The 23827-nt window shown below is 41.5% G+C and overlaps 1 protein-coding gene and 1 long non-coding RNA gene across 3 annotated transcripts in view; one reads left to right on the forward strand and one right to left on the reverse strand.

Annotated features, from left to right (window-relative positions):
• Positions 1–215: 215 nt before the first annotated feature.
• The window catches only part of LOC149785728 (uncharacterized), a 28520-nt gene continuing 4908 nt past the window's right edge, over positions 216–23827 (reverse strand). For both annotated transcript variants that reach the window (XR_016425446.1, XR_016425445.1), the window contains exons 2-3: positions 22089–22187; positions 216–1473 (exon numbers count right to left, since the gene is read on the reverse strand). This is a non-coding gene — a long non-coding RNA (uncharacterized LOC149785728). The remainder of the gene's footprint in view (positions 1474–22088; positions 22188–23827) is intronic.
• Positions 1729–23827, forward strand: part of LOC149785729 (uncharacterized) — a 28917-nt gene continuing 6818 nt past the window's right edge. The window contains exon 1 of the mRNA XM_089979606.1: positions 1729–1855. Within this exon, the coding sequence (XP_089835732.1) occupies positions 1746–1855 (110 nt within the window). The 5' untranslated portion in view covers positions 1729–1745. The remainder of the gene's footprint in view (positions 1856–23827) is intronic.

Here is a 23827-nt window from a genome sequence, read left to right on the forward strand (position 1 = left end):
GGTAGGTCTCAAACGTCCCTTAGAAAACACTGCGAAGAATATTATTGATCATTATCATGGTGTTGATTATAACGTTCGGTAGAACAGATAAAATAATAATAATAATAATAATAATAATAATAATAATAAAATATAATAATAATAATAATAATAATAATAATAATAATAATAATAATAATAATAATAATAATAATAACAATAATAATAATAATAAATAAATAAATAAATAAATAAATAATTAGTAAAGCCTTTAATTTAATCGGATAACATTTAAAATTCAAGCTAATCTCTCAAACGTCTTCATAAAATATATACAAAATACGCATGTGTGTACCTCAATGAAATCTCCTTATCCCTCCTTTAAAAGCTGACGAAAGGCATAAAAGGAAAACGTGTATATACTAAAATCGGTAATATAAGTCTGGATATCATCAGCCTTAAATCAAAAGGTTGTTATTGCCAAAGGGATTGAATTTACAGTAAGAAGCTGAATTTCTAATTCGATAAGAATAATATTCCACAATTTTGGACCCGATGCAGCGCCAAAAATTATCAAAATAGGAAGAGCGAGTTCGTGGAATAAAAATTGACAGTTTGGAAAAAAGAAGGAATTTCACGGCCACATATTAACGGTTTGGTGAGATAAGATATGTAATTAGGGGAAAAGGTCATTGACCGTTTTGAACATATTGAAAAATTTATGCAATGCAACATGTTCACCAAATGGTAACCAATTTAAAATTGGAAAAGTTTCAGACGACAGTGTCTTTCACACCTGATTTTAGAATTATGCAGTCAGTTTAGTCATTTTATCAGTTTGAGCGGGTTTGCAGTTGTTCCAAATGGTGCCCCCACGATGAAAGATATGTAAAATTATCCAAATAAGCAGAGCGAGATCGTAGAAAAAAATACACACTTTGGAATAAAGAAGGAACGTAACGGTCACATATTAACGGTTTGGTGAGAGAAGATATATAATTAGGTAAAAGGACATTGACCGTTTTGTACATTGTGCAAATATTGAGAAAACTCTCAGAATCAGTTTGAAAGAAATTTCATAAGAGCAATCCGTTTGCTAAGTAAAAGACAAAAGTGATTAACGTGGGCGTCCCAGCGAAGATTAACTTGGGTGTCCCAGTGACGATTAACTTGGGTGTCCCAGCGAAGATTAACAAGTGTGTCCCAGTGTAGATTAACGCGGTTATCCCAGTGAAAATTAACGTCGGTGTCACAGCGAAGATTAACTTGAGTGTCCCGGTGAAGATTTACTTGGGTCTCCCAGTGGAGATTAAAGTGGGTGTCTCAGCGAAGATTAAGTTGGGTGTCCCAGTGGAGATTAACCTCGGTGTCCCAGTGGAGGTTAACTTGGGTGTTCCAGTGACGATTAACTTGGATGTCCTAGTGGAAATAAACTTGGGTGTCTCGGTGGAGATTAAGTTGGGTGTCTCAGTGAATATTAATCTGGGTGTCCCACTGGAAATAATTATCAAAGAAAATAATTAACAATTTTGTAGAGTATACAGAGGCAGTTTCAAAGTCATTCATTCTAAGTTTGAGTGCAGTTTCTGACTGGAACCAATTGCCAAACAAATAGTTTTTGATAAATTTAATTTTAGTTTGGGTACACCAAGATGAACAGATTGAATATCGGTCTGACGATGGTAATCGACAACGGATGTAGAGCTGCACATAATTGCAAACATCATCTTTTTTAAGAAATGAGAAAAAAGAAATATGTATTTGTTATGCAGAAATATATCTTTCAGCCCCAAGTGTCATTTGTACAGTTGCATCCTTGTGGTAATATCGTGGAGAGGGTTTCAATTTTATGGATAATGGCGGGGTGGATGTTAAGGTAAGCTATCTATTTTTTATATTTGGGATTATGTTCCGTGGTAGATTTATTTCATACTGCGCTATTAAATAATATATACCGTGGTATATAATAATATTATGCTACGGAAGCTCTCGATATATCTCTGGATAAATTAAAATATAGCACGGTATTATTAATGCATGACGTAGCATGAATGTTACATTCCACAGTTGTAGTAAAGACGTCAATGTTAGTTATTTAGTCATCCATTATCTACTCTTATGTAATATATACTATGGCACTGATAACTAAATATCACGGTATACATAATATACCATGGTAAGATACAGCAGTACATCTCTATAAACTGTCTAAAAATCTTATTGCGGATTATACAATGACCAACAATAATTTCGCCAAAACTAATAAATTCATCTGTCTCCGATTAGGGTATGTATGGGCTCGATTGGTGAACGTAAGAAGAATTCCTCAGAATAAATCCAGTTTCTCCCACATATCTCAAAATGTAAGAGCATTGTTTCCAGGGAGAGATAGAAATACGCCTGTTAAAAGCATTTTTTTTTCCTTGTCAATAACGTGTCTGACATTTTATTATATATTTCGAAAATAAGATAGCGGAATCAGGCCCGGCCCTAGGATGTTCGGGGCCCAGAGCAGCATGCGGGGCCCAAGGCGGTTGCCTCGTTCGCCTTGCCCTACACGAAATAAAAATGTTGAGCTAAAATCTCAAACTAATTAATGTTAATATGATGTTTATACATATACACATACGTGTATGTATGTATGTATGTATGTATGTATGTATGTATGTATGTATGTATGTATGTATCCTCATGAATTCTTGTTGGGTATTATTTTAATGCTCTCATCGGAACGATTGCCACGATTTTTAACGATCAAGTTGATCGAGTGCTATAAAATTACTGATTGTCTTAAAATACATTTTGCAGCTGAATAATATCAATTATTGTCCGGCTCATATGAAAGACATGGGAAAGAGAACCACTCCAATGTCATTCCTTTCAAAGTGGGCTTCCCTTTCGCTTCATTCGAGGATGTGGAACCACGTATCTTGGTATCACGTTCAATATCAATTAACAGATCCTCATTATCCTCCTATTGCGGCAGTGTCAACATTACAATACAATGAAATCTTGAAGAAAGTATATATCCTGTGTACCAAAGAGTCACCTGACAACGAGCACATGGTTCAGAAAATATGTTAAAATCAGCTTTTCGTATGGAAGTACCCATCTTAAAATCGATCATGACTTGAGGATACTTCTATAGATGTTGCTTTCGCGCCAAGAAAGAATTTCATCAAAATGTACATTCCAAAAGAAGCATTCATGAGAGCAGGAAAGAATATGTTGCTTCAAACTGGGGAAAAAATTGTGTCGCCGGGAAATTTCTATCAATTCGCTTCACACATCTGCCCATGGGATTGCTATTTCTTATATGCCACAGGAAGTTCGAGGCAGAAACAGACGTCGAAAACCCCTCAGATATCATAAGCACGTTAAGAAAAAGAATATGAAAAGAAAACAAACAAGAGCTGTAAGAGTACTGAACGTTTTTGGATTACCAATTGAATAAATGGAACCAAAATAATGCACTGAGATTCTTGCGAATATTCCTGTCAAAACTCGATCTCCTTGCCATGCCACCAGCGATGCTAAGGGTGCGAGAATCCCATTGATTAGAATTTCATCCTGTGTCATCTTTGACTACCTCAGCTCCTATCGAATTTTAAATCAAGGGAAAAAACGAAGATTGATTGCATCGATTTGGTAATGATAATGGTCACAGTACCCAAAAGTAAAAAATCTCAAAGTGGACGGCATCATTCCAGGCGACAGTGTCAGCGTGTCTCCTATCAACAATTACACAAATTCGTTGTTTAAAAAGTAGACTTGTATTTCAATAAGAAACATGTAAGCATCAGCATGTATACTTACCCTTGCTGAGCGTACCTGCAAAATCTCTTGACCTACCGAAAAAAAGCCAAGAACACACAAGTAAATGTTTTTGTGGTATGTAAACCTGATACGATTGTCAAGAGTAGTTAAGTGGGGTACATTAGCGACAATGGGAATTAGCATTACAGAGACCCCTGGGTCAGATTAGCGACAAGGGAAGTTTAACATGGCGAAAAATCGTGGGTCAGATCAGCGACAAGGGAAATTAACATGAAGAAAAATCGTGGGTCACTCTAGCGACAAGGGGAATTTAACATAGAGTGTGGGTCTGTCTAGCGACAAAGGGAAATTAACATGGGGAATAGAGTTTGGGCTTTTGGGATTTTTTAAAATTTTTTTTAAATTTAAATTTAAATTTAAATTTAAAAAAAAGGGTAGGTAGTGGAAAGGCTATCTCTTTTCGAGAAATATGGCTGGCCCTGAAAAGGGCCTTTGGTTTCATCATCATCTTCTTCTTTTATTTCCTCCACTTCTGTAGCCATCTTCTAACTTTTGCCATCATTCCTTTCTTCTTCTTTTTTGTTTCCGGTATCCAGTCCGGTGACCCATGGCCCGGAACTTCTCTTGGATTTTTATCCAGTTAGCGTTCAGTTTCTCTAGTTCTTCCTTTTTCTTTCTATTTTCTTCTTCTTTTCTATCTTTTGCCCACCTGTCCTTTATTTTCTCCACTTCTTCATCTATCACCTTTCTCATCTTTTCTTCCCCTTTTTTCAATCTTTCAACACTCCTTTTGACAAAGGGCCACTCTGACCTTTTTTCTATCTCTTCCAAAAACCTTCTTACTTCTTCTACCTTCTCCAGGGCCTCTTTTAATGTTCCCACTCTGACATAAAGGGGATTTATTAGCCCTCTCAGTCTCTTCACTTCTTCTTCAATTAATCCTTCTATCATCTCCCTGGCTAATTTTAGTTCGTTCACATAGTGCACACTGGTTCTTAACCTCCAATCTCTTTCAATCCTTTCAACTCCATATTCACCATCCACCATCCAAAAATAAACATGCCTTAAATCATTGAACAGTTGGGACACCTCCATCTTCTTTTTGTATTCTTTGTAGAATGGTTTGAACATCAAACCTTGTGGGTTCTTATAGTGAAAGCGCGGACGTGATGGAAAACATCCCCTAAAAAACATAAAATTGATCTTACCTAGATCATGACCAAACAACGCGCGGACGTGAAGGAAAACATTACCCTACTTTCTCATTTCATATAATAGAACCATAACTATACTCTCCACATACGCTAAAAAACAATAAACAAAATCCATAATCTACTATCCACACAATCGTACGTGAGCGCTTACAGAACCCTAACTATACTCTTCACCTACGCTAAGAAACAATAAAGAAACCCATAATCTACTATTTCCACTAACATACCTTAGCTCTTACAAGCACCAACTCACTAACACATACCCTCACACTATCTTAAAAAAGAGTTAGTGTTTATTTTCACACTACTCTACCTACACACATTGGCAAATCGATAGTTATTTCTTTTCTAGAGTATTGGATAGCCCTGAAAAGGGCTGTTTTTTTTTTTGAACTCCAGATGCAACTTTCTAATGATTGCACCTTCCTGGCCTGGCGCCACACACGCATCTTCTTCCCCAGTCTCCTTTCACCTTTCTTCTGGGGAGCGAAGAGGGAGGATGATTCGCTTCAGCACCCCAATCCTCTGTCTCGGGAATATTGAACGACATCCTCTCTTCTCTTTTCTTTTCCTCCTCTTCCCTCTGTCTTCTCTCCTCCTCTTCCTTCTTCATTCTTTCTTCTTCTATTATAGCCTCCGCAGCCAGTTCATTTACCAGGCGCCTTACATATTCCAGATGTATCTGGAGTTCAAGAAGTTTGCTTATTCTGCTACTATTCATTCTTGTGTTGATCAATCAACAAGGGTAGCTGGACTGCCGAACGAGTTTCAATTTATAGTGAAAGCGCGGACGTGATGGAAAACATCCCCCTAAAAACATAAAATTGATCTTACCTAGATCATAACCAAAAAAAAACAACAACGCGCGGACCTAAAAGAAACACTCACTCACCTTTTTATGCTACCCATCACTATTTTAAAATTTTTTATAAATCACTTCAATAGACTATCCACATACTCAAAGCAATCCAATCTAACCCCAAATTTACACCTCAAACACCAAAAAAAAAGACATCATTTTAATCTACTATCCATACCAACTTACTTAACCACTTACAAACACTAACACACAAACACATACCCTCACATTTTTTTAAAAAAGAGTTAGTGTTTATTTTCACACTACTCTACCTACACACATTGGCAAATCGATTGTTATTTCTTTTCTAGAGTATTGGGTAGCCCTGAAAAGGGCTGTTTTTTTTTTGTTTTGCTATGGCATTCTTTTTAGTTTCTAAGAATGCGATGTCCTCTGAGGATAGACTTTCTGGCGATAGGTCTGCTTCTTCGGAAAGAGAAGAAGAACTCTTTGGTGTCGATACGACAATCGACAAAGCCTCTGTCAGCTTCAGGTTGCTGCTGCTGCTCTTGTTGTTGTTGTTGCTGCTGTCTCTGAAGTCTGTACTTCTCTGTCCATTCTTCTTTTTCCCTGTTCATTTCTTCTCTGAAGAGCTCTTCTATCAGGTCTTCAGTGATTTTTAACATTCTCACATTCTCTATTTCTTCTGGCTTCGGTATCAGACTGTGTCTGACCCTATGCAAATTCACGTAGGCTTCGTTGAGTTTAGCTAGTTTGGAGCACATCTTCTTAGGAGGATGAGTCGACAATGGATGGTTAGACTGGAAACAACCCGGTTCTTAAAGTCAAAGCGCGGACGTGAAGGAAAACATCCCCCACACGGTTTTTGAGTCGCAACGTTTAGTGAGTGTCATGAGAGGGATAGTAAGAAATGAAAGAGCATCAATCCAACATTCTTATAGCTAAACAAAAGACAAAGGCATTTTTTTCAAAACACAACATTTTTTATTCAAAAATCACTTAACACTAAACAACAACTCTAACATTTTTAACAATAATCCAACATGATAACATCAAACAATTTTTTTTCAAAACAAAACATTTTTTCCACAGTCTCATCACATTCCATCTTTAAAGTTTCTCCACTAGGTAAAGAGGGATAACAGTCTTCCATGGTTTCTAGTAATCTAGGATGACTTCTCTCAAACTGTTGATTTCTATGGTATTATCGAATTCTGCATACAGGATGACGTTCACCGTTTCATCAGGGTCTCGGTCTTTAAACTGAATTTCCACACGAATCTGGCCGGATTTTATAGGGTGGAAATGTCCCTCGTCGCTGCCTTGGTCTGGAGTGAAATCGAAAGCCCACAAAGCGTAGCCTCCTGCATAATCCTCGTACGTAATACCGTGACTGGTATTGGTTCCTAACTGTCCGGTGGCTTCGTACAGGGACAAGTACGATCTCAAGTAATTCTTCTTGGTAAAGTCAGGTTCGAAAGGTCGGGTACACAAGGTCTTGCCATCGCGACTGACTTCGATTTTGGACACGCCAAAGTGTTGAAAGTAGAAAGGATTTTTTTCGGCAGCTCCGTTGAAGGCTGTATTCTCGACGATACCAACGATCAAACGTTTGGGTAACTGTCCTTGGAACAGATGATCTTCGATCATGGATCGCTGTCCCTTGGGAATGGTGAAGGTTTTCACTTCCACGCGTCGTATGGGATACTTCGCGGTCGTTCTGCTCAACGTCTGACTGATGTCGTTTCCCACTTTAGGTAACACTTCCACACGGCGTACGTAGAGTCTGGCTTCTAGGATTTTGGTTTTGTAACCGTCATTATCAGCCATCAAATGGAAAGCGGCACTGCTACGATTCAGTCTCAGGCGGACATCCACCCCGTTCAGCAAATACTTTTCTTGCAACCACATGTCCAAATGCAAACGATCCATCAGTTCTAAACTTGTGTCGGCTCCCGTGATTCTCTTTCTTCGTTCCACAAATCCATCATTGTTGTCTTTCTTTTCATCAGTTTCCAATATTTCAAACTTGGTAGGTTCGTCAGCTTCCCATACCACACAGGCATTGAGATGAGTGTTCTTGGCATCTATTCCGTACGTCAAGAGATTTTCCAGGTAGGCACGATAAGGGTAAGTATCCATGCTGCTACTGACCAGTTTGTTATTCAAGTACAAGTCCACTCCACTGAACAAGGAATGCATGAAATTGTTGACGGGAGCTACTGCTTCATCGTCTATAGCACCTCCAGTCTTATCTAGAATTTTGACTTTCAGGTACAAGTAACTGCTATTCAGATCGATGTAATCTTCGGGCTGTCCTTTGATTTCAAACTCGATGGGAGCGGAATCGGTCAGTGAGGAGACGGGGTGAAATTCCACCCACTGGGATTCTTGCATGGTCATCATGGTAGGGGGCATGACAAACAGATCCAGTTCCGTCTTGGAACAAGCGCAAGATTCTCGGTGCATCATTTTTTTTTTTTTTGTCTCTTTTCTCAGTAATCGAAAACGTCTAAGTCTCGAACGGTTCTTCTTTTCTTGACCTTTCTCGCTTGAAGTCTGGTGAAAGGGTGTTTTCTTCGTCGTCTCTTTCTGCCTTGTCCTTGCTGAATGCCTGACTCGGTAGCGTGCAGGGCATTTATAGGTGTTTCTCGTTGGCCTAAAATGTCTTTGCCCGTTTGCAGCAAGACATTTTTGCCTGCCCTCATGAAGGCTTCTTTAGGGTTTTGTTTGTCGATGATGACATTTTGGAGAAATTCTTTGCCTTGCGTCAGTGCCGCATCTTTCAAGGCGTGCAATCCGCGTGTCACCATCGGTTTCAACACCGGGGCCACCGAACGAAAGGCCGATTTTAACATATCTCCTAAGCCGTGTCCTCGCTGTCGAGCAACCCCTCGGTACACTGGATACATGACTTACTTACGAGTCGTGAGAGAACCGTTTTCGAAAATGGAGTTTCACCGTGACTTTTCCTTTGGTGAATGGAATATTTTGTCCCAGATCTCCTTTTATAGCAATGTTGACCGTGTCCAAATACGACTTAATGACAGGCAAATAGTGAGGATGTACAAATTCGCGGTGGACGTGGTAAGTGTTTCCACCTTCCTCGTCAGCGTCCGTGGCAGAATCTACTTTGAAAGGAATGACACGCAGTAACGGTACCGAGGTGTGTCCCACCACGTTGTACTCCACCACATCGGAATACACAAACATCAAATTCAGTCCTTGGTTCAGTTCTACCGGGGCACGAAATAACTTGCTAAAAGACTCGTTGTCGTAAACGATGGGTAATTCGTTTTTCCTGAGCATGGCCTTTCGAATGTCCATGTCTCCGCCCAACATGTCAAACAATTCAGGACAAAATAAAATGGACACGATTTTACTCCGTTCAAATTTCACCAAGAAGCGACGAGCTGCTTTGTGGTACTCCATGGTGACATTTTTGTTAACATGCTCCAAAGCTTTCAGAAACACGACATTAAACCTGGAGGTTATGGTGCTGACCAAATGTTGACCACTAAAATAATAACCTGGGGGAATGAACAAGTGATAGGTGGTGTACTTTTGTGTACGGGTTTTCTTGTCATATTTGACATTGCTATCCATCCACTGTTGCATTTGCTCGTCATGAAGTTCCACATCAAAAAAAATTTGATTGGGAAGGACATTGAGGACTTGGGTCGGGTGAATCATTTCTACTAAAGCCACTTCCCAATGGGCTTCGTGATCTAACTGGATGGCCTGAGGTAATTTGGCCGTGTAACAGCACAACGTGTTCTTGGGAAACACCTCCATGGAACTGTCACTGGGTAAAGTTAAGTAAAATTGGTTTTGGTGACTCATAATTCCAGAGTTCTGTGGCTGTCCGAGGGGTTACTGGACGTCAGAGACGTGTCTCCGTCTAAAATGGGGTTCTGGTTGTGATTGAAGTGGTGACTGGCACTGACACTGGACACAAGGTTCCCGGGGTTCCCGTTGGAGGTGAATTTCAGGGAGGGATTAGGAAGCAGGTAACCGATGCAACTGCTCAATAAAATGGTCCACAATTGTTTGTCTCCTTGTTGCAAACTCAAATTGGCGATGGCTGCCCCGATGACACAATACACCACGAAGATTTGGCAGAAAAAGACGATTTGCGTTTTAGGCACACGTTCTCCACACCACACCCACAAGGGTTGTTTTTGTAAATCTTGCACAGAAGAACTAGGGAAAGGAGGAGTGGACGACGTAGCTGCGTCTGCTGTGTGAAAAGGCATGATGGTCACTTCTTTTTATAGTCGATGACTTGCGAAGCGTCGATCCAAGAATCAAAACTGGGCGGATATCCTTTCCAACGTACTTTGACTTCTTTGACACGTCGTTTGCCCACTTTACGGGTTCTGCGTTCGAGAATGCTTTCGATGTCGTACACGTCGTCTTCTTTTTTGGTGACACGTTGTAACTCGGGCAAATAAAACGTTCCTTTGAGCACTTCTCCGTTCATGTCTTCCAATTTATAGACGTCAGGATGACGGCCATGCACTCGTCCAGTGACGCGAAACAATTCGATCGTCCAGTTAGGTAAGTAACCTTTGTCGAAAGTGCGTTTGGTTTTGCCAATGCGCACCCAATCCCCTACGGCCAACTCTCCACTTTTCTTGGGGACAGCCCTCGTCGGGGACGTACAAACAGGCGCTCAAACACCAACACTTCGTTGTCGGGAGTCACGTCTTGCGGGGCACGTCCGATGCTTCGATGGTAAGATTGATTGTACGCTTGCACCAGGTGCGGTAAGATGTCGATGTACTTCAGAGTGTGGTGATGCGTAAAATATTTCCACATGCGTTCTTTCAAAGTGCGTTGAAAACGTTCCACGATGCTTGCTTTGGTTTCGGGATTCTCGGTGGTAAAAAAATGAATGTCACGTTTCTTTAATTCTTTTTGGAAAGCTTGGTTCAGAAATTCGGTGCCTTTGTCCGTTTGCCATCGAAGAGGGTGACGACCGCTTTGTTTCAGCACTCGTTGCAGGGCTCGCACTAACTCGCTGCTCGATTTGGAAGTCAAGGGCACGACCCAAGCAAATTTGGAAAAGACGTCGATGACACAAAACAAATATTTGTAGCCACGATTGTAGCTGGCCAAATGAGAGACATCGGCTAAATCGGCTTGCCATTGATGATCGATGCCTTCCACTCGGGTGCGACTTCTGGCAAACTTGCGTCGAATGTGTTTGTGTAAAGTGTAGGTAGCTTGTTCTTGTAACCATCGTTGCACTTGAGGTAAACGGAGACTTTTCAGTCGCGTTTTGGCAGCACGATACAATTTTTGAACTCCTGCGTAACCTGCAGGATGGGAGGGATCGTAGTAAATGCTGGCTAAGACTTTTTCCATTTTTTTTTTTGTGTTGGTTGGTGTGTTAATAAGGCACCCACTCTTGGAGGATGCTACTCTTTTTCTCTTGGGGTATTTTCTTGGATTGCAATGCTTTGCGTGTGCGGCCAGCAATAGGTGTCGAAGAGGAGAAGGATGTCTGAGCGGGGGATATCGGTTCTTGTTTCACTTCTGTCTTCACTTCTGTCTTCACTTTCTTTTTCTCTTGTGAGGAAGAAGGGGTGGCCATCATCTTTTTAATCCATCCAATTCTGGAGGTAGGTGGTGTTGTTAACTTGCGTACTTTTTCGGGTGGAGTTTGAAACCCTTCCTCTTCTTCTCCTTTTTCTGTCTTGGTCACGGGTACTGGTGGTACTGGTATTGGTACTGGTGCTGAACTTTTCATCAAGGTCTTAAAATCTTTCAGAGTGGGTAGAGCTGTTTCGTCTAAAGCTTTCTGGTGAAAGAGTTGCAGTCGTTGCAAGAGTTGACCGTACTTTTGCGATTTTTCTGTTTCGGACAAATCTTGGCGATCCATCAAGGACTGCAATTCGTGTTGTAACTGGGACATCTCGCTCAAATGGGGATTGGGAGGTAAATGCGGGGTGTGTTGTTCTTGCCACCGATGGTATTCCATCCATCGTTTGTAAGGCACTAAAGCTAGTTTTCGTCCTTCCATGGGGTTGTCAGGGGTCGATTCTGAGATCTTGGAACTTCCGAGGCCTTTTTATCTTGCTCCCACCAGTCTTCCCAACATGGTTCCCAAGACTCCTTTCAGTATGGGGCCTAACAAGAGAGGTAAAATACCTCCACGTTGCACTAACATCTTCTTTTTTTGACGAATGGGAATTTTCTTTTGAACCATTTGGCGAAGAACGTGACGATGTTTGCCTAAGCATTGTTTCTGGTGTTTGGACAAAGGGATCGTGCCTTTCAAAACGTTCAAACAACATTCGCACACGGTATCGATGACCTCTTTGGAGGCTGTTTGAATGAGTTTTTTTTCGTAGGGGTGGAGAAGCTTTGGACAGGACAGATAACATGTCCCCATGTTTGGCTAAACGTGGTGGCAGTCCTTTCCTTTTCTTTCCTTGGGGTTTTCTGGAGGGTGACATCTTGGAGTCTTCAGGAGCACCAAAAAAACACTGATACCCGACTTGGTCACAGGCCTTTTTTATACTGGAACGCGTCGCCACTGATTGCCTTTACGTCGTATTAGTTTGAGGACAGGCATGACACGTCGTCCAGGGGTACGCAACGGACTAAATCGAGCCAGTTCTTGCTTGGACAAATCCAGTAAACTTTGTAACATGCCCGATCTTTCTTGAACTTTGATTTTGGGAGAAGGTACTTTGTGAGCAGCAGCCACTGCCATTAAATTGGAAGGTCCTGCCACTGGGGAAGTTCTTTTGGGGGTCATCAACGGAGAAGTTCTTGGTGTGATCAACGTCTCCAAGTACTCTTCAGTTCTGGGTGTCATTAACGGAGAAGTGGACAAACGTGAAGCTGCCGGAGACGCAGTCACCGCTGTGGCAGATCGTGGTTTGCGAGTGTAAGGTTGCGTCCTGGCCGAAGTGCCTCTCTTGCGACTAGTTTTCTGTGGACTTTTCTTTTTCTGGGGGCTTCTTTTCTTTTTCCGGGGTGGTGTCTGGTCAGAGGAGGGTCCTGCCACTGGAGAAGTTCTCCTTGGGGACCTGGTCTTTTTCTTCTTGGGGCTTCGTTGGACTTTTGTCTTGGGTATAACTTTGGGGACATTAGGATCCCATCTTAAGAGTGAGCGAATGATGACCCCTCCTAGAGTACCGCTCCCTCCAGGTTTCAAAATAATTTGTTTTTTGATTTGAGTGTCGATGCGGGGATCGGCCAGTTGGACCAAAGCGACTTTGTTTCGATCGAAAAAGCGTTTGGTTTGATGAGGAATCTGAATGATTCCTTGGAGTAATTGACGTGCCGTCACCGTGAACCATCGTAAGACTTCTTTGAGACTAGCTTCTAAGACACGAGCTCGTGTTTGTGGATCTTTTTCTCGACTGATGCCATGCAAGGCACGAATCAATTTGACGGGAAGATGCGACTGAAGGGACGTCATGTTGACGCTGTGTGAGACAGACGAAAAGGGTCTGAGGTTTTTATAGATTTTTTATGGGGAGTGAAATGAAGTCGAGGACGGAGACGTGTACAAGACAGGCCCTCCGTCTTGGCACCAGTGGTGAAACAAGTGGGTACGAAATCGCAAATCCTCGGGAGTCGTAGGTTTCAAATCGACGAGTAAATAGGCGTGTGGTGTTTGAGTGGCATCGTCGTACGCCTGAGTCAGCCAAGGCGTTCCTAACTGTTTGGCTAAGACTTGCACTTGCGATTTATCTCGAGGGCTTTTAAACAAGACCACGTAATGCGCATTGAGACTGATGGTGCGATGGGCTTTACTTTGTTGAAACAAATTTTGGGTGATGTAAACGACACTGGCGTTACGGTGATGCCCTTTGCGCGTGAACCACAGTTTAATTTCTTCTTCGTCTTCTCCTAACATGTCGTCGAAAATGACCAAATGGGTTTGACGGGAGTCACAGACGATGCCGTCGTCTTCTTTAGGAATGCCTTCCACAAACACGATGGAATCGCCTTGACGTTCTCGCAAGAGGCTGTACGCCGATTGCCACTCTTTGTAACACCACACGATCCGTTGAGGTGGCCGATCGATCAAATGATGTTTATGTTCGATCAAACGTTTGACGAATTCGGTTTTGCCTGAACCGCTAGGTCCAGCAATGAGCATGTTAAAGGGATGGCGAAGATACAAAGCCTCCCAACTGGCACGATCTAAGTGTTCGTCGATGACTTTGACAGTAGAGGAAGAGGGAGCAGAGACAGCAGAGGTAGCCATGGTGTGAGAAAATGTCACTTGTGACACGAAAAACAAACAAGACAAGAGTTTATATACTTTTTCAGAACACGTTTATTGAATGTTTCAAACATGAATACGAAAGACAAAAATACATAAAAGCCAAAGGCTTAAGTACAAGAATAAAAGGCACATGATAACCATGAACGTGGAATAAACACAAGTGTCTGTACAACATGTTTTGGGTAAAGTTCTAACCAGTTCTATAGTAGGGGGTAAGGTCACACAAGTGTCCTCCCGAAAGGGTTTTTCAGGCCTGTCCACGACAGTCCCGTCCTGGGTGACGGGTTCTTCTGGCACCGTCACTAACACGGGTTGAAAAGTAACTTTTTTCCTTGAATAACTCTCGTGCATACTGGGCCACCTCTTGTGTCCAAGCCTCAAAACCCTGGTCTCGGTGATGTCCAACATTTGACTCCTAACCAATCTGGTTTCTTCTTCGTCAACGACATGGTAAGTTACTTCAATGAACAATGAACTATCGATCTTGCCTAGGGTTCCTTTTTATATACAGACCAATACCGACGTGACCGTACGGTAAGGTGAAGTGATTGGGAAGTCGCACTCGCTTCTGGTATACAATTTGATAGACTTTTTCCAAGGGTCGACTGACGATGTGGTGAGTGGGTAAACGTACAATCTTGTTCGGTTGATAAGTGGTCACTTTAAAGTTTCCATCCTCTCCCGATTGCAAGGCTTCTTTCAATACCCCAAAGTTGACCACTCGACTGGTACGATGATTCAGAGTCAGTCCTTTCACTTTGCACGTCGTGTGCACTTCTCCTTGTTTGTCCCGGTATTCGTAGCCGTAATTTTTGGGACCACCACTGACGAAACTTAGAATCTTGTCGTCGGGATGCTCGTCTGTCCAGGCTCCTAAACGGTCTCCTTCGATGTCAGGGTGCTGTTGAATCGGGTGATGGATGTAAATGCAACTGTCCGTGTCAAAGTACAGGACGCGTTCTTCTAACAGTTCTAAAGCTTCGTACAATTTTAAGCGAGCATGAGCTGTCACGTAAGCCGCAATGATGACATTTCCAAAAGGGTCGTCTTGTACGAAGTCCAGATCTTCTTCGTAATTGACCAAGATCAAATCCTCTCGAACGACGTCCACGTGTTTCATGTATTTGGTTTTGTCGTGAATCATCTGGAAGTAGCGGGAAGGTTCTGTCAAATATTCCGTCTTGGGTAAACACGGTCGTTGTGCCATTTTACCCCACAAGCAATTTAACATCACTTTGGCAAACGATCGCCTGCCTTCGTTTTTTTCGATGTGGTCTAAAGAGATGCCTTCTTGTGCGTAGTATTTCTCTTTGAATTGTATTTGGTCTTCGGGAGTGTGACACCAGGAAGGATAGCCGCTGGCTTCTTGTTTCAGTTTCAAAAAGGCATCCACGTAGTCGGCGAAAATGCCTTTCTGAGTAGGGTCACCCTTGTGGTACTGTTGTGTCTTGGGAAAGTGGCAAATTTCGTACACTTCTAACAGTTGGTATCCTATGTCCAGAGCTTTGAACAATTCCACGCTGACCCAGGTTCCCGTCAAGGCCCGTTCTTCCTGGCTGTGATGGCAAGGTTGGTCCTGGTTGCACGTTTCGGCACAAGTACGGCACAAGGGAAACATCAGTTTGCCTTGACAATGGCGAGGTAAGACGGGATGGTATAGGTTCGTGGGAGGCAAAACTTTACACTTGATCAAGCCTTCGTATTGTCGAATGTTTTTCAGGTCGATGTGTTCCGTCAACAATTGCGGGTGCCCTACGGGAAAGCGACAATATTTGCACACGTAGGGATACAGCGAACACACGTCCAAGTATTTGATTTCTTCTCCTTTCTCTTCGTCGGCTTGGTACAGCAAACAGGTGGCATTGGTCCTTCCTCCGTACAAACTATCCCTCGGGTTCAGCGGGTCCATGAACTGGTAACTTTCCACGAGGCGTTTAAACTCGGGATCGGTTTTCAAACGGTGATCGTACTCGTGTTCCCACATTTCCACCACTTGGTATCCTTGCTGTTCTAACTTTAGGCGTCGCTGACAAGTGTCCTGGTACAAGTCTTCCATGGTTCGTTGCAAAAACTGATTTTTAGAGTCACGGTCAGGGTAACAGACGGGACATCCGTGAAATAAGCAACCGTTAAACTCGTACACAATCTTGGGTTTTCTAAGTCCCAGCCATCGACCGAATACGTTCCGATTGTCTTTTCGCCCCCTCCGTTGCGGGCATGCTGAATCCACTTGTCTTCCTTGTCGCACAAGTAATGTAACCAACGTAGGGCTTTGACCGAGTATTGACGTTTGACATAGTGGGTCGTTTGAGGACTGATGACAGCCACGGTGTTTTCAGGCATGAATCGTTGGCGGTACACTAAGGAACACGCTTTGGCAATGGTGCAAGCTTCTTTCAAAGGATCGACCCCTCCGTGTTCCATGAACAGTTCTCGAAATTTTTCACAGCAACGTCGTAAAATGTCCACGTCGGAACGACAATACTTTAACATTTCTTCCTGAAAGTCGAAGGGGTCAGAGGCATGAGCCTGGTACCAAGCGTAGAAAGCTTCTCGTTGTTCGGTACGCATGTTGTCGGGGTCGTAATAGTGAGCCTCAGGCAAATGGGGTAGAACGGCATGTTGATTGGCTTCCGTATTGAAAAAGTGTGGAAAGTACCCTTTAGCCATTTCTGTCATTCCAAACGTTTTAGGCATTCGACTCAAAGGCATGGCTAAGTAACTCATCGAATCTTTAAACTGTACTTGTCCCACTTGCATGAAAATGATTTTGGCTCCGTTCAAAATCACTTTAGGACGTTCGGTGCCATGTTCCGTATAGTACCTCGAAAGAAACTGTCCATCGTATCCGGAGAAATTGTGAGCCATCACCGTGGCATGACGATGACAATCTCCGTAACGTTCGATGTCCTCTTGGCTCCACGTCTTGTCGATGGGGTTTAAGACCCATCGGGCAAAATCGGCTAACGTGTTTGGTCCTCGAAAGATTTTTTCACGTCCTCCAGGAATCTTGCTGCAGTGAGGGCAATGACTGAAGATAGGTTCTTGAATGCACTTCTCGCACGCTCGATGAGCCACGCAGAAATTAGGAATGTGAATGCCGGTCTCTTGCATGCATTCGAAATCGAAAAAGATGAAATTGCCTTTCTTCTTGTGACCGTCCTCTTCCTCTGGTGGGGGTTGGTATTTTTGCACGTAGCATTGGTGTTCCAAGTCCACGATGTGGTGACAAATGTGACATTTTTTCTTTCCTCGACATACGTGTGCCTTGGCATTATTGGTAAGTATGCCTTGTCCACAGGTAGGGCACAATCTCAGGAGTTGACAAGCACATTTCTTCTGTGAACCTTGTGTTTTCAAATGTTGTTGGTAACAGGTAGGACTGACAAACGTGCGCAAACAAGTCGAACAAGGCACTGGTCCTTCGCTCAGACAGGGTGGAGAGGCCAAACATCCTGGGCATTTCATTCCACAATGCTTGTGTTGCTCTCGATTGTTATAACCATAGTCACATTTCTCACAATAATAACTGTATCCCAGGAATCCAGTGATACTGGTAATAGTATCGAAATGGTCATCGTGATGATAGACATGAATGTATTTTCCGTCCTTAAAATCTTGGCCTCGAAACAACAGAGTTCCACGCATTTCTTGAGGGTGCACTTTCAAGGTGTAGCGTGGAGCTAGGGCATCTTGCAATTTTTGCATCTCAGGAATGCCACAGGGTGTGTCTTTGGACAGTCCGGCTTGTTGTAACAGGAGTTCTGCTTCATTTCGTTGTTTGGCTCGATCGCATCGTTGAATAGTTTTCCAGGTTCTTTTCCATTCTACCGTGTCGTTCTTGTTGGCATAGGTTCGTCCCACCACGATGGCACGGGCTAAACACATCTGGTCTTGAGGGTTGTTAATTCGGACGAGACTCTTTTTGGTGTTGCGAAGGTCGTCCACCAATAACATCTTTTTGCATCCAGTTCCTTGAGGAGGAGAGACGTGGGCCATTTTCAATGTGGCTTTACCATCGGTGATGTCAAACTGGTCATTAGATTGTTGCACCTGTTGTATCTTGTCCATGACTTTGGAAGGGGTCAGTTCTGCGGGTCTGCTAAACTCGATCCAAACAGGGGATTTCAAACCGTCGTGATCTATGGATAGTGTCAAGCGATCGTCTTCTTTGACTTGACATTGTCGCTTGAGTGCGGTGAGCAAAGAATCCCACATCTCGGTGATAAACCCTTCTGCTTTCTCCAAGGGTACGTCGGCCTTGAAATCTTTAAACTTCACCGTGTAGGTGTAAGCCGTGGTTCTAAATTTTCTAGAGGAGCGCTTTTCCGTCTCTCGAATGGAATAGTACTTTTCAGGGTTGACTAAGGGTGGTGAACTTGGTTTAGAGGGTTCGGAATCTGGTTCACTCATGTCCTCTTCAAAATCACTGGCATGAATTTGTGCCAAGATTTCAGCCCTGGTACGAGGCGATAGATCACGTTTCTGCCTCTTACTTTCTTCTTCTTCTTTCTTCTCGAATGAATGGGATCGTTTCATCTTGAGTGCAAAACGTCAAATGACTCAAGTTTAAACACCATAGACTAATTTATAGTCTTGGCAAACCAGCGTATATAAAAAGGGTGTGTGTCTTGTCCTTTCACTATTCATTTCACTCTCAAGCTGAGCACAACAATGGAAGAGACTACCCAGATGGAACGTTTCGTCAGAGCTTTGCGAGGGGTCATTAGAAAATTCTCTTCAGACCAGCCGACGGACTACTCTCCTTCCTTTCGAGATAAAAGTCAAGATACTTGATATATCTGTCAGAAGAAAGGGCATTGGTCTTCAGAGTGTCCAGACCGTCAAAAAAAGAAAAAAAACAGGGGCTAAAAAAGACAAAAGTCAAGATACCTGTTATTATTGTAAAGAAAAAGGACATTGGTCTCCAGATTGCCCAAAAAAGAAACAAGAGGAGTCAGAAGAAAAGAAGGATTCTTCAGAAGAAGAGAGGGATTCTTCGGAAGAAGAGAGGGATTCTTCGAAAGAAGAGAGGGATTCTTCAGAGGAAGAAGAGGAAGAAAGAAGACAATTCTATTTACAAGAAGCAAAGAAACAGGAGAAGAAAAGAAGAAGCGAAGAAAATGAGGAAAAAACGGTGAAGAAATTAAAAAAACAGAGAGACTAAACAAGGAGAAAGAAGAAGTCAATGAACTTTTAATTAAAGTGTTCTGTGGTGAATTGTGAATTGGATTGTAAAAAAATGGATAAAAGAATACATGAATGATATAAGGTAAGTGTCTTTGAGTTCTGATTTTAAAATAAGAAGCTACACTCACGCACTCATACACAGACACGTACTATAAGGTAAAATGGGTGGGGTTTATTCTTGAGTTATTGGCAAATTGAAATTGTATTTCTTTTCGAGAAATGTGGGTGGCCCTGAAAAGGGCCTTTTTATTTTGGTGTAGGGGTGAGTTTAACCAATCAACTTTAACTGCCTTAAGCCTTTGCCACGGCCAAGGCCTACTTCTGATGATTGGGTTGAAATCACTAAGGGTGGTACGACAGGCTTAGTCACAGGGTTGGCGTGTTTAGCTCGGGAAGGTCGTATTCTCTTCGGTCGTGATAAAGAAGTCTGATACATTTGTTTCAGACTTCTTAACTCCGCTAAAATGTCCAACAGTACCGTAGCCGTTTGATTTTCACCCTCTTGTTTCTTTGCTGCTACTTCTTCTTGCTGTTGTTGCTGTTGTTTTTTTCTTACCTCTTCTTGTTGCTGTTGCTGTTGCTGTAGGAGAAAAGCTTGTTCCGCTTCCTTTTGTCGTTGCATAAATTTCTCCAATTCTTCTTTCTGTCTCTGTCTAAAATTCTCCACTTGCGGTAATGAAGAAGGTAACGAAGGTTCCGGAACAAATTCTTGCGAGGTAAGAAAATCCACAAAATCCCAGTGTACCTCTTCTGAAAGTAAGTCCGGGTTCCCTTGGGCAGTCTCCCCTGCTGGTGCACCCCAATGGATCGTTTTCTGAGTTTCCGTCATGTTGAATCACTGTCGCATAGATTGACTGCACACAAGCGCTAACGAATCTATATAGACCACGTGACGTCACAGACTGCTCTCTTCGGATTGGATGCGAGCTGACTGAATTTTGTAACGCGTGTTCGGATTGGTGAATGAATTCAATCCGTTTCAATCCTTCCTGTACCTATAAATAAGCGCAGTTCACTGCATTGATTCACTTGTTCTCGTCGCTTCAAGATGTGGACCGATGTGCAATCTTCTACGCTTGTGTCTTCCATGATGTTCCGGACGGACATGCTCATGTATGTCCGATCCAAGTGGACCGTTGTCCACAGGACAAACACCAGCCTGTGGATACGTAGGATCTACGTTGAAAGACAAGGATGCCTGAAAAGAGTGCTGATGTACGGACCAACAGTGAGACGTAGCCTAAGGACAAGAAGAAGACCAATGCGGTACCATTTATGTTAATGAATACATTAACATAAACCCAAAGGCCCTTTTCAGGGCCAGCCATATTTCTCGAAAAGAGATAGCCTTTCCATTGAATACCCTTTTTTTAAATTTAAATTTAAATTTAAATTTAAAAAATTTTTTAAAAAATCCTAAAAGCCCAAACTCCATTCCCCATGTTAATTTCCCTTTGTCGCTAGACAGACCCACACTCTGTGTTAAATTCCCCTTGTCGCTAGAGTGACCCACGATTTTTCTCCATGTTAATTTCCCTTGTCGCTAATCTGACCCACGATTTTTCGCCATGTTAAATTTCCCTTGTCGCTAATCTGACCCAGGGGTCTCTGTAATGCTAATTCCCATTGTCGCTAATGTACCCCACTTAACTACTGTCAAGTTCAGCGATACAGAGTTGATTGCAGGCAACGATGCAAACGATAATGTTGGAATTATTGTCCGTCCAAAACAAAATCAAACAAGGACGCAGATAATAACAGATGAATCTTAATGCATTTAGCCATGTGGTTGCAAGACAAGTATTTGTTGAATGGAGTAGGTGTATGCCAGAGACTGAATCGAAGTAGTACCGTGTTCCATCGATGGCAAATGTTAATGAGTACAAATCCATCATCGAGGAAGACAGACTTTATGTGCGACGTGTGAACATTTTGCCTAAAGTGAAGAGAAAAAAACATTAGTTAAAGTGAGAAGAACGACAACCAAGTATCCAATACGACGAGTGCAGGTTGAAACTTTCATCATTGCCAATAGTCTCCGATAGAGATCGAAGATCGTGTTTTCCAAGGACGGCTACCCAAACGTTTGCTCATTGGCATCGTCATTAATGCGGCCCTCGACGGGGCCAAAATCAAAATCCTTTCGAGTTCCAACACTTGAATGTGTCCAAGATAGAAGTCATTGGAGACGGCCAAACTTTGCGTACCAGATCCTTTTGAACCGAACTTTGCCCAGAAAAATTACTTGAGATATTACTTGACACTGTTTTAAGAAACATAACAGTTAGGAAACAACGTAAGCATAACAACGTAAGCAACGTAATTTCGCACGACGATTATGCAGGAAGATATGCTTTGTGGAGATCTGATTTCACTCCAGAACAAGGCAGCGACATAGGAATTTCCACCCTATGAAATCGGACCTTCATCGTGTTGAACTTCAATTGGCAATCGCTTTCGCCAATACAGTGAAATTCATCTTGTATTTAGAAGATGGCAAAAATAAAAAAGATGTGATTTTAGACTATTAGAAAAGATTGGGACACGAAGTATCGATATATATAGCCGAGGATGATGTTTTGTTTTAATGCAGTTGCAAGAAAAAGACAACAAATACAGTAATGATGGCCAGAACAAGAACATCATTTAGTCCCCTATTTCTTTCGGCAGTTGGCTGAAATAATAACAGGTCTAACCAGAGAACATTCTTATGTTACCCAAATCAAAGTCAAGCCATTAATTTTTTTTTTTTGATATAGAAACAGCATTCTTTTTTGAAAGTTCAAGACCTTCTAATTTGGAACATAATCATGGAACACAAGCAAGGGCAAAACGTTTCATATATGTTACTCACCTCTTACGGCATGCGGAATGATGTATTAGGCAGTGATGTTATTTTGTTTCTCTTCTTTTGGTTTAAAGACAAACAATCGTTGCATTGCTGTCTTAGAAGCTGAAATAAGTTTTTAAATCGTTAACCTTCTGATTCAGTTTTTTTAAATTTAAATATATTACGGCAAATATTGGAAAACTCGATATAGATAATATATCACACATACAGTATTGGCAACACACAAAACCGCTTATTTGGAATTCTCTCCTTGTTCCTACTATTCTTGAAATCCCTGGTTTTTACATTAATGGACATTAATACCATGCAAGAAAGAAAAAATATAATTTATGCAAGATTGTAATACTTGCGAATTATGATGAAATATAAGCTTTTATATTTTGTATAATGTTGCTAGCCTGGGATGGGGTGGGACTGGGGTGGGGTGGGGGTGGGACCATGTGAGGTGTGTGGCTACATGTAGAATACATAGAGGTAAAGCATCCAGACATGCAAATTAGTATGATCAGGACGGGAGTAATGGTCATTTAAAATAATCCAGCTGAATCTCTGATGAATTTCTGGACCCCGCCAAATATGTCATCATTTCTCTCAACAGAAAAGAGGGGCTTCCCAATTAGCAATGCAGATGTTTCAGGATTCCTCATTACAATGAGGATATAGCTGGGTTAACCATTAGTAAATATATAAGGATTTCATATTAATAATCAAGAGGTATCATGATTTCCAATTAGTAATGAAGATTGATCAGGAATCCCTATTAGTAATGAAGATATATCAGGATTTCTTATTAGTAATGAAGATAAATCAGGATTCCCCATTAATGAGGACGCTATATCATGATTCCCAATTAACAGGGGTGTAGTGCTGTGGAAACGCGTGGGAACGGCGTTCAATTATTTTATTTTCTTCAAATTCCCTTCCTTTCTTACGCTCCCCATTGTCACCCCACATATGAGTAACATGCGTTCCCTCACTTCTTTATTGCATTCTCTCACTTCTTTATTTAGCACTACATCACTGCCTATTAATAATGAAGAGATATGTTTTCCCATTAGTAATAAAAAATATATCAGGATTCTGTATCAGTATTAAAGAAATAGTCAAAATATGAAAATAAGGTTTTACTCCTAGATCTAGAGTCTATATGTTTTGTCTGAACTGATTTTTTTTTGCGTTCTTCGTTTTCGCGTAGCATATCTTGTTTTCTCTACGAGAATATCTAAGGAAACGTTACAAATTCCTCATAAAAACTATACTCACCTCGTACAAAAACTTTAGCCTACCCACACAGCAACCTTATCATGAACAATTATATGTAATTCCTTCAAAGCAATGAATCAAAGCAAGGAATCAAACACATTATAGTAAAACAAACATAATATAGCTTTATGTATTTCAGTTGCCATATGAGCGAAGCACCTTAATTCGTTGGTACTTTTCTGTCAACTATTTAATGAAACATTATTGTTTTACATTATAGTTCGAAATATTCAAATGTGAGTACTTTTTGAAAACAAAATACATTTTTCTTTTTGTGTACTAAATTAATGTAATTAATATAAATCATACAAATGAAACGTAAGCGATATGACAATCATGATATTGTTTTTTTCTTAAAGTTTATTAATCACAGAATTATATTTTTTGAAGAAAAAAAATTAATAAAACAACAAAAAGCCTCAAAAATAAAACAAAACCCAATAAAAGCAAAAAGACCCCCCAAAAACAAACAACTAAAA

The sequence above is a fragment of the Sinohyriopsis cumingii genome, chromosome 13 (genome assembly GCF_028554795.1).
Source record: "Sinohyriopsis cumingii isolate HCF-2022 chromosome 13, ASM2855479v2, whole genome shotgun sequence".
Lineage (NCBI taxonomy): Eukaryota > Metazoa > Mollusca > Bivalvia > Unionida > Unionidae > Sinohyriopsis > Sinohyriopsis cumingii.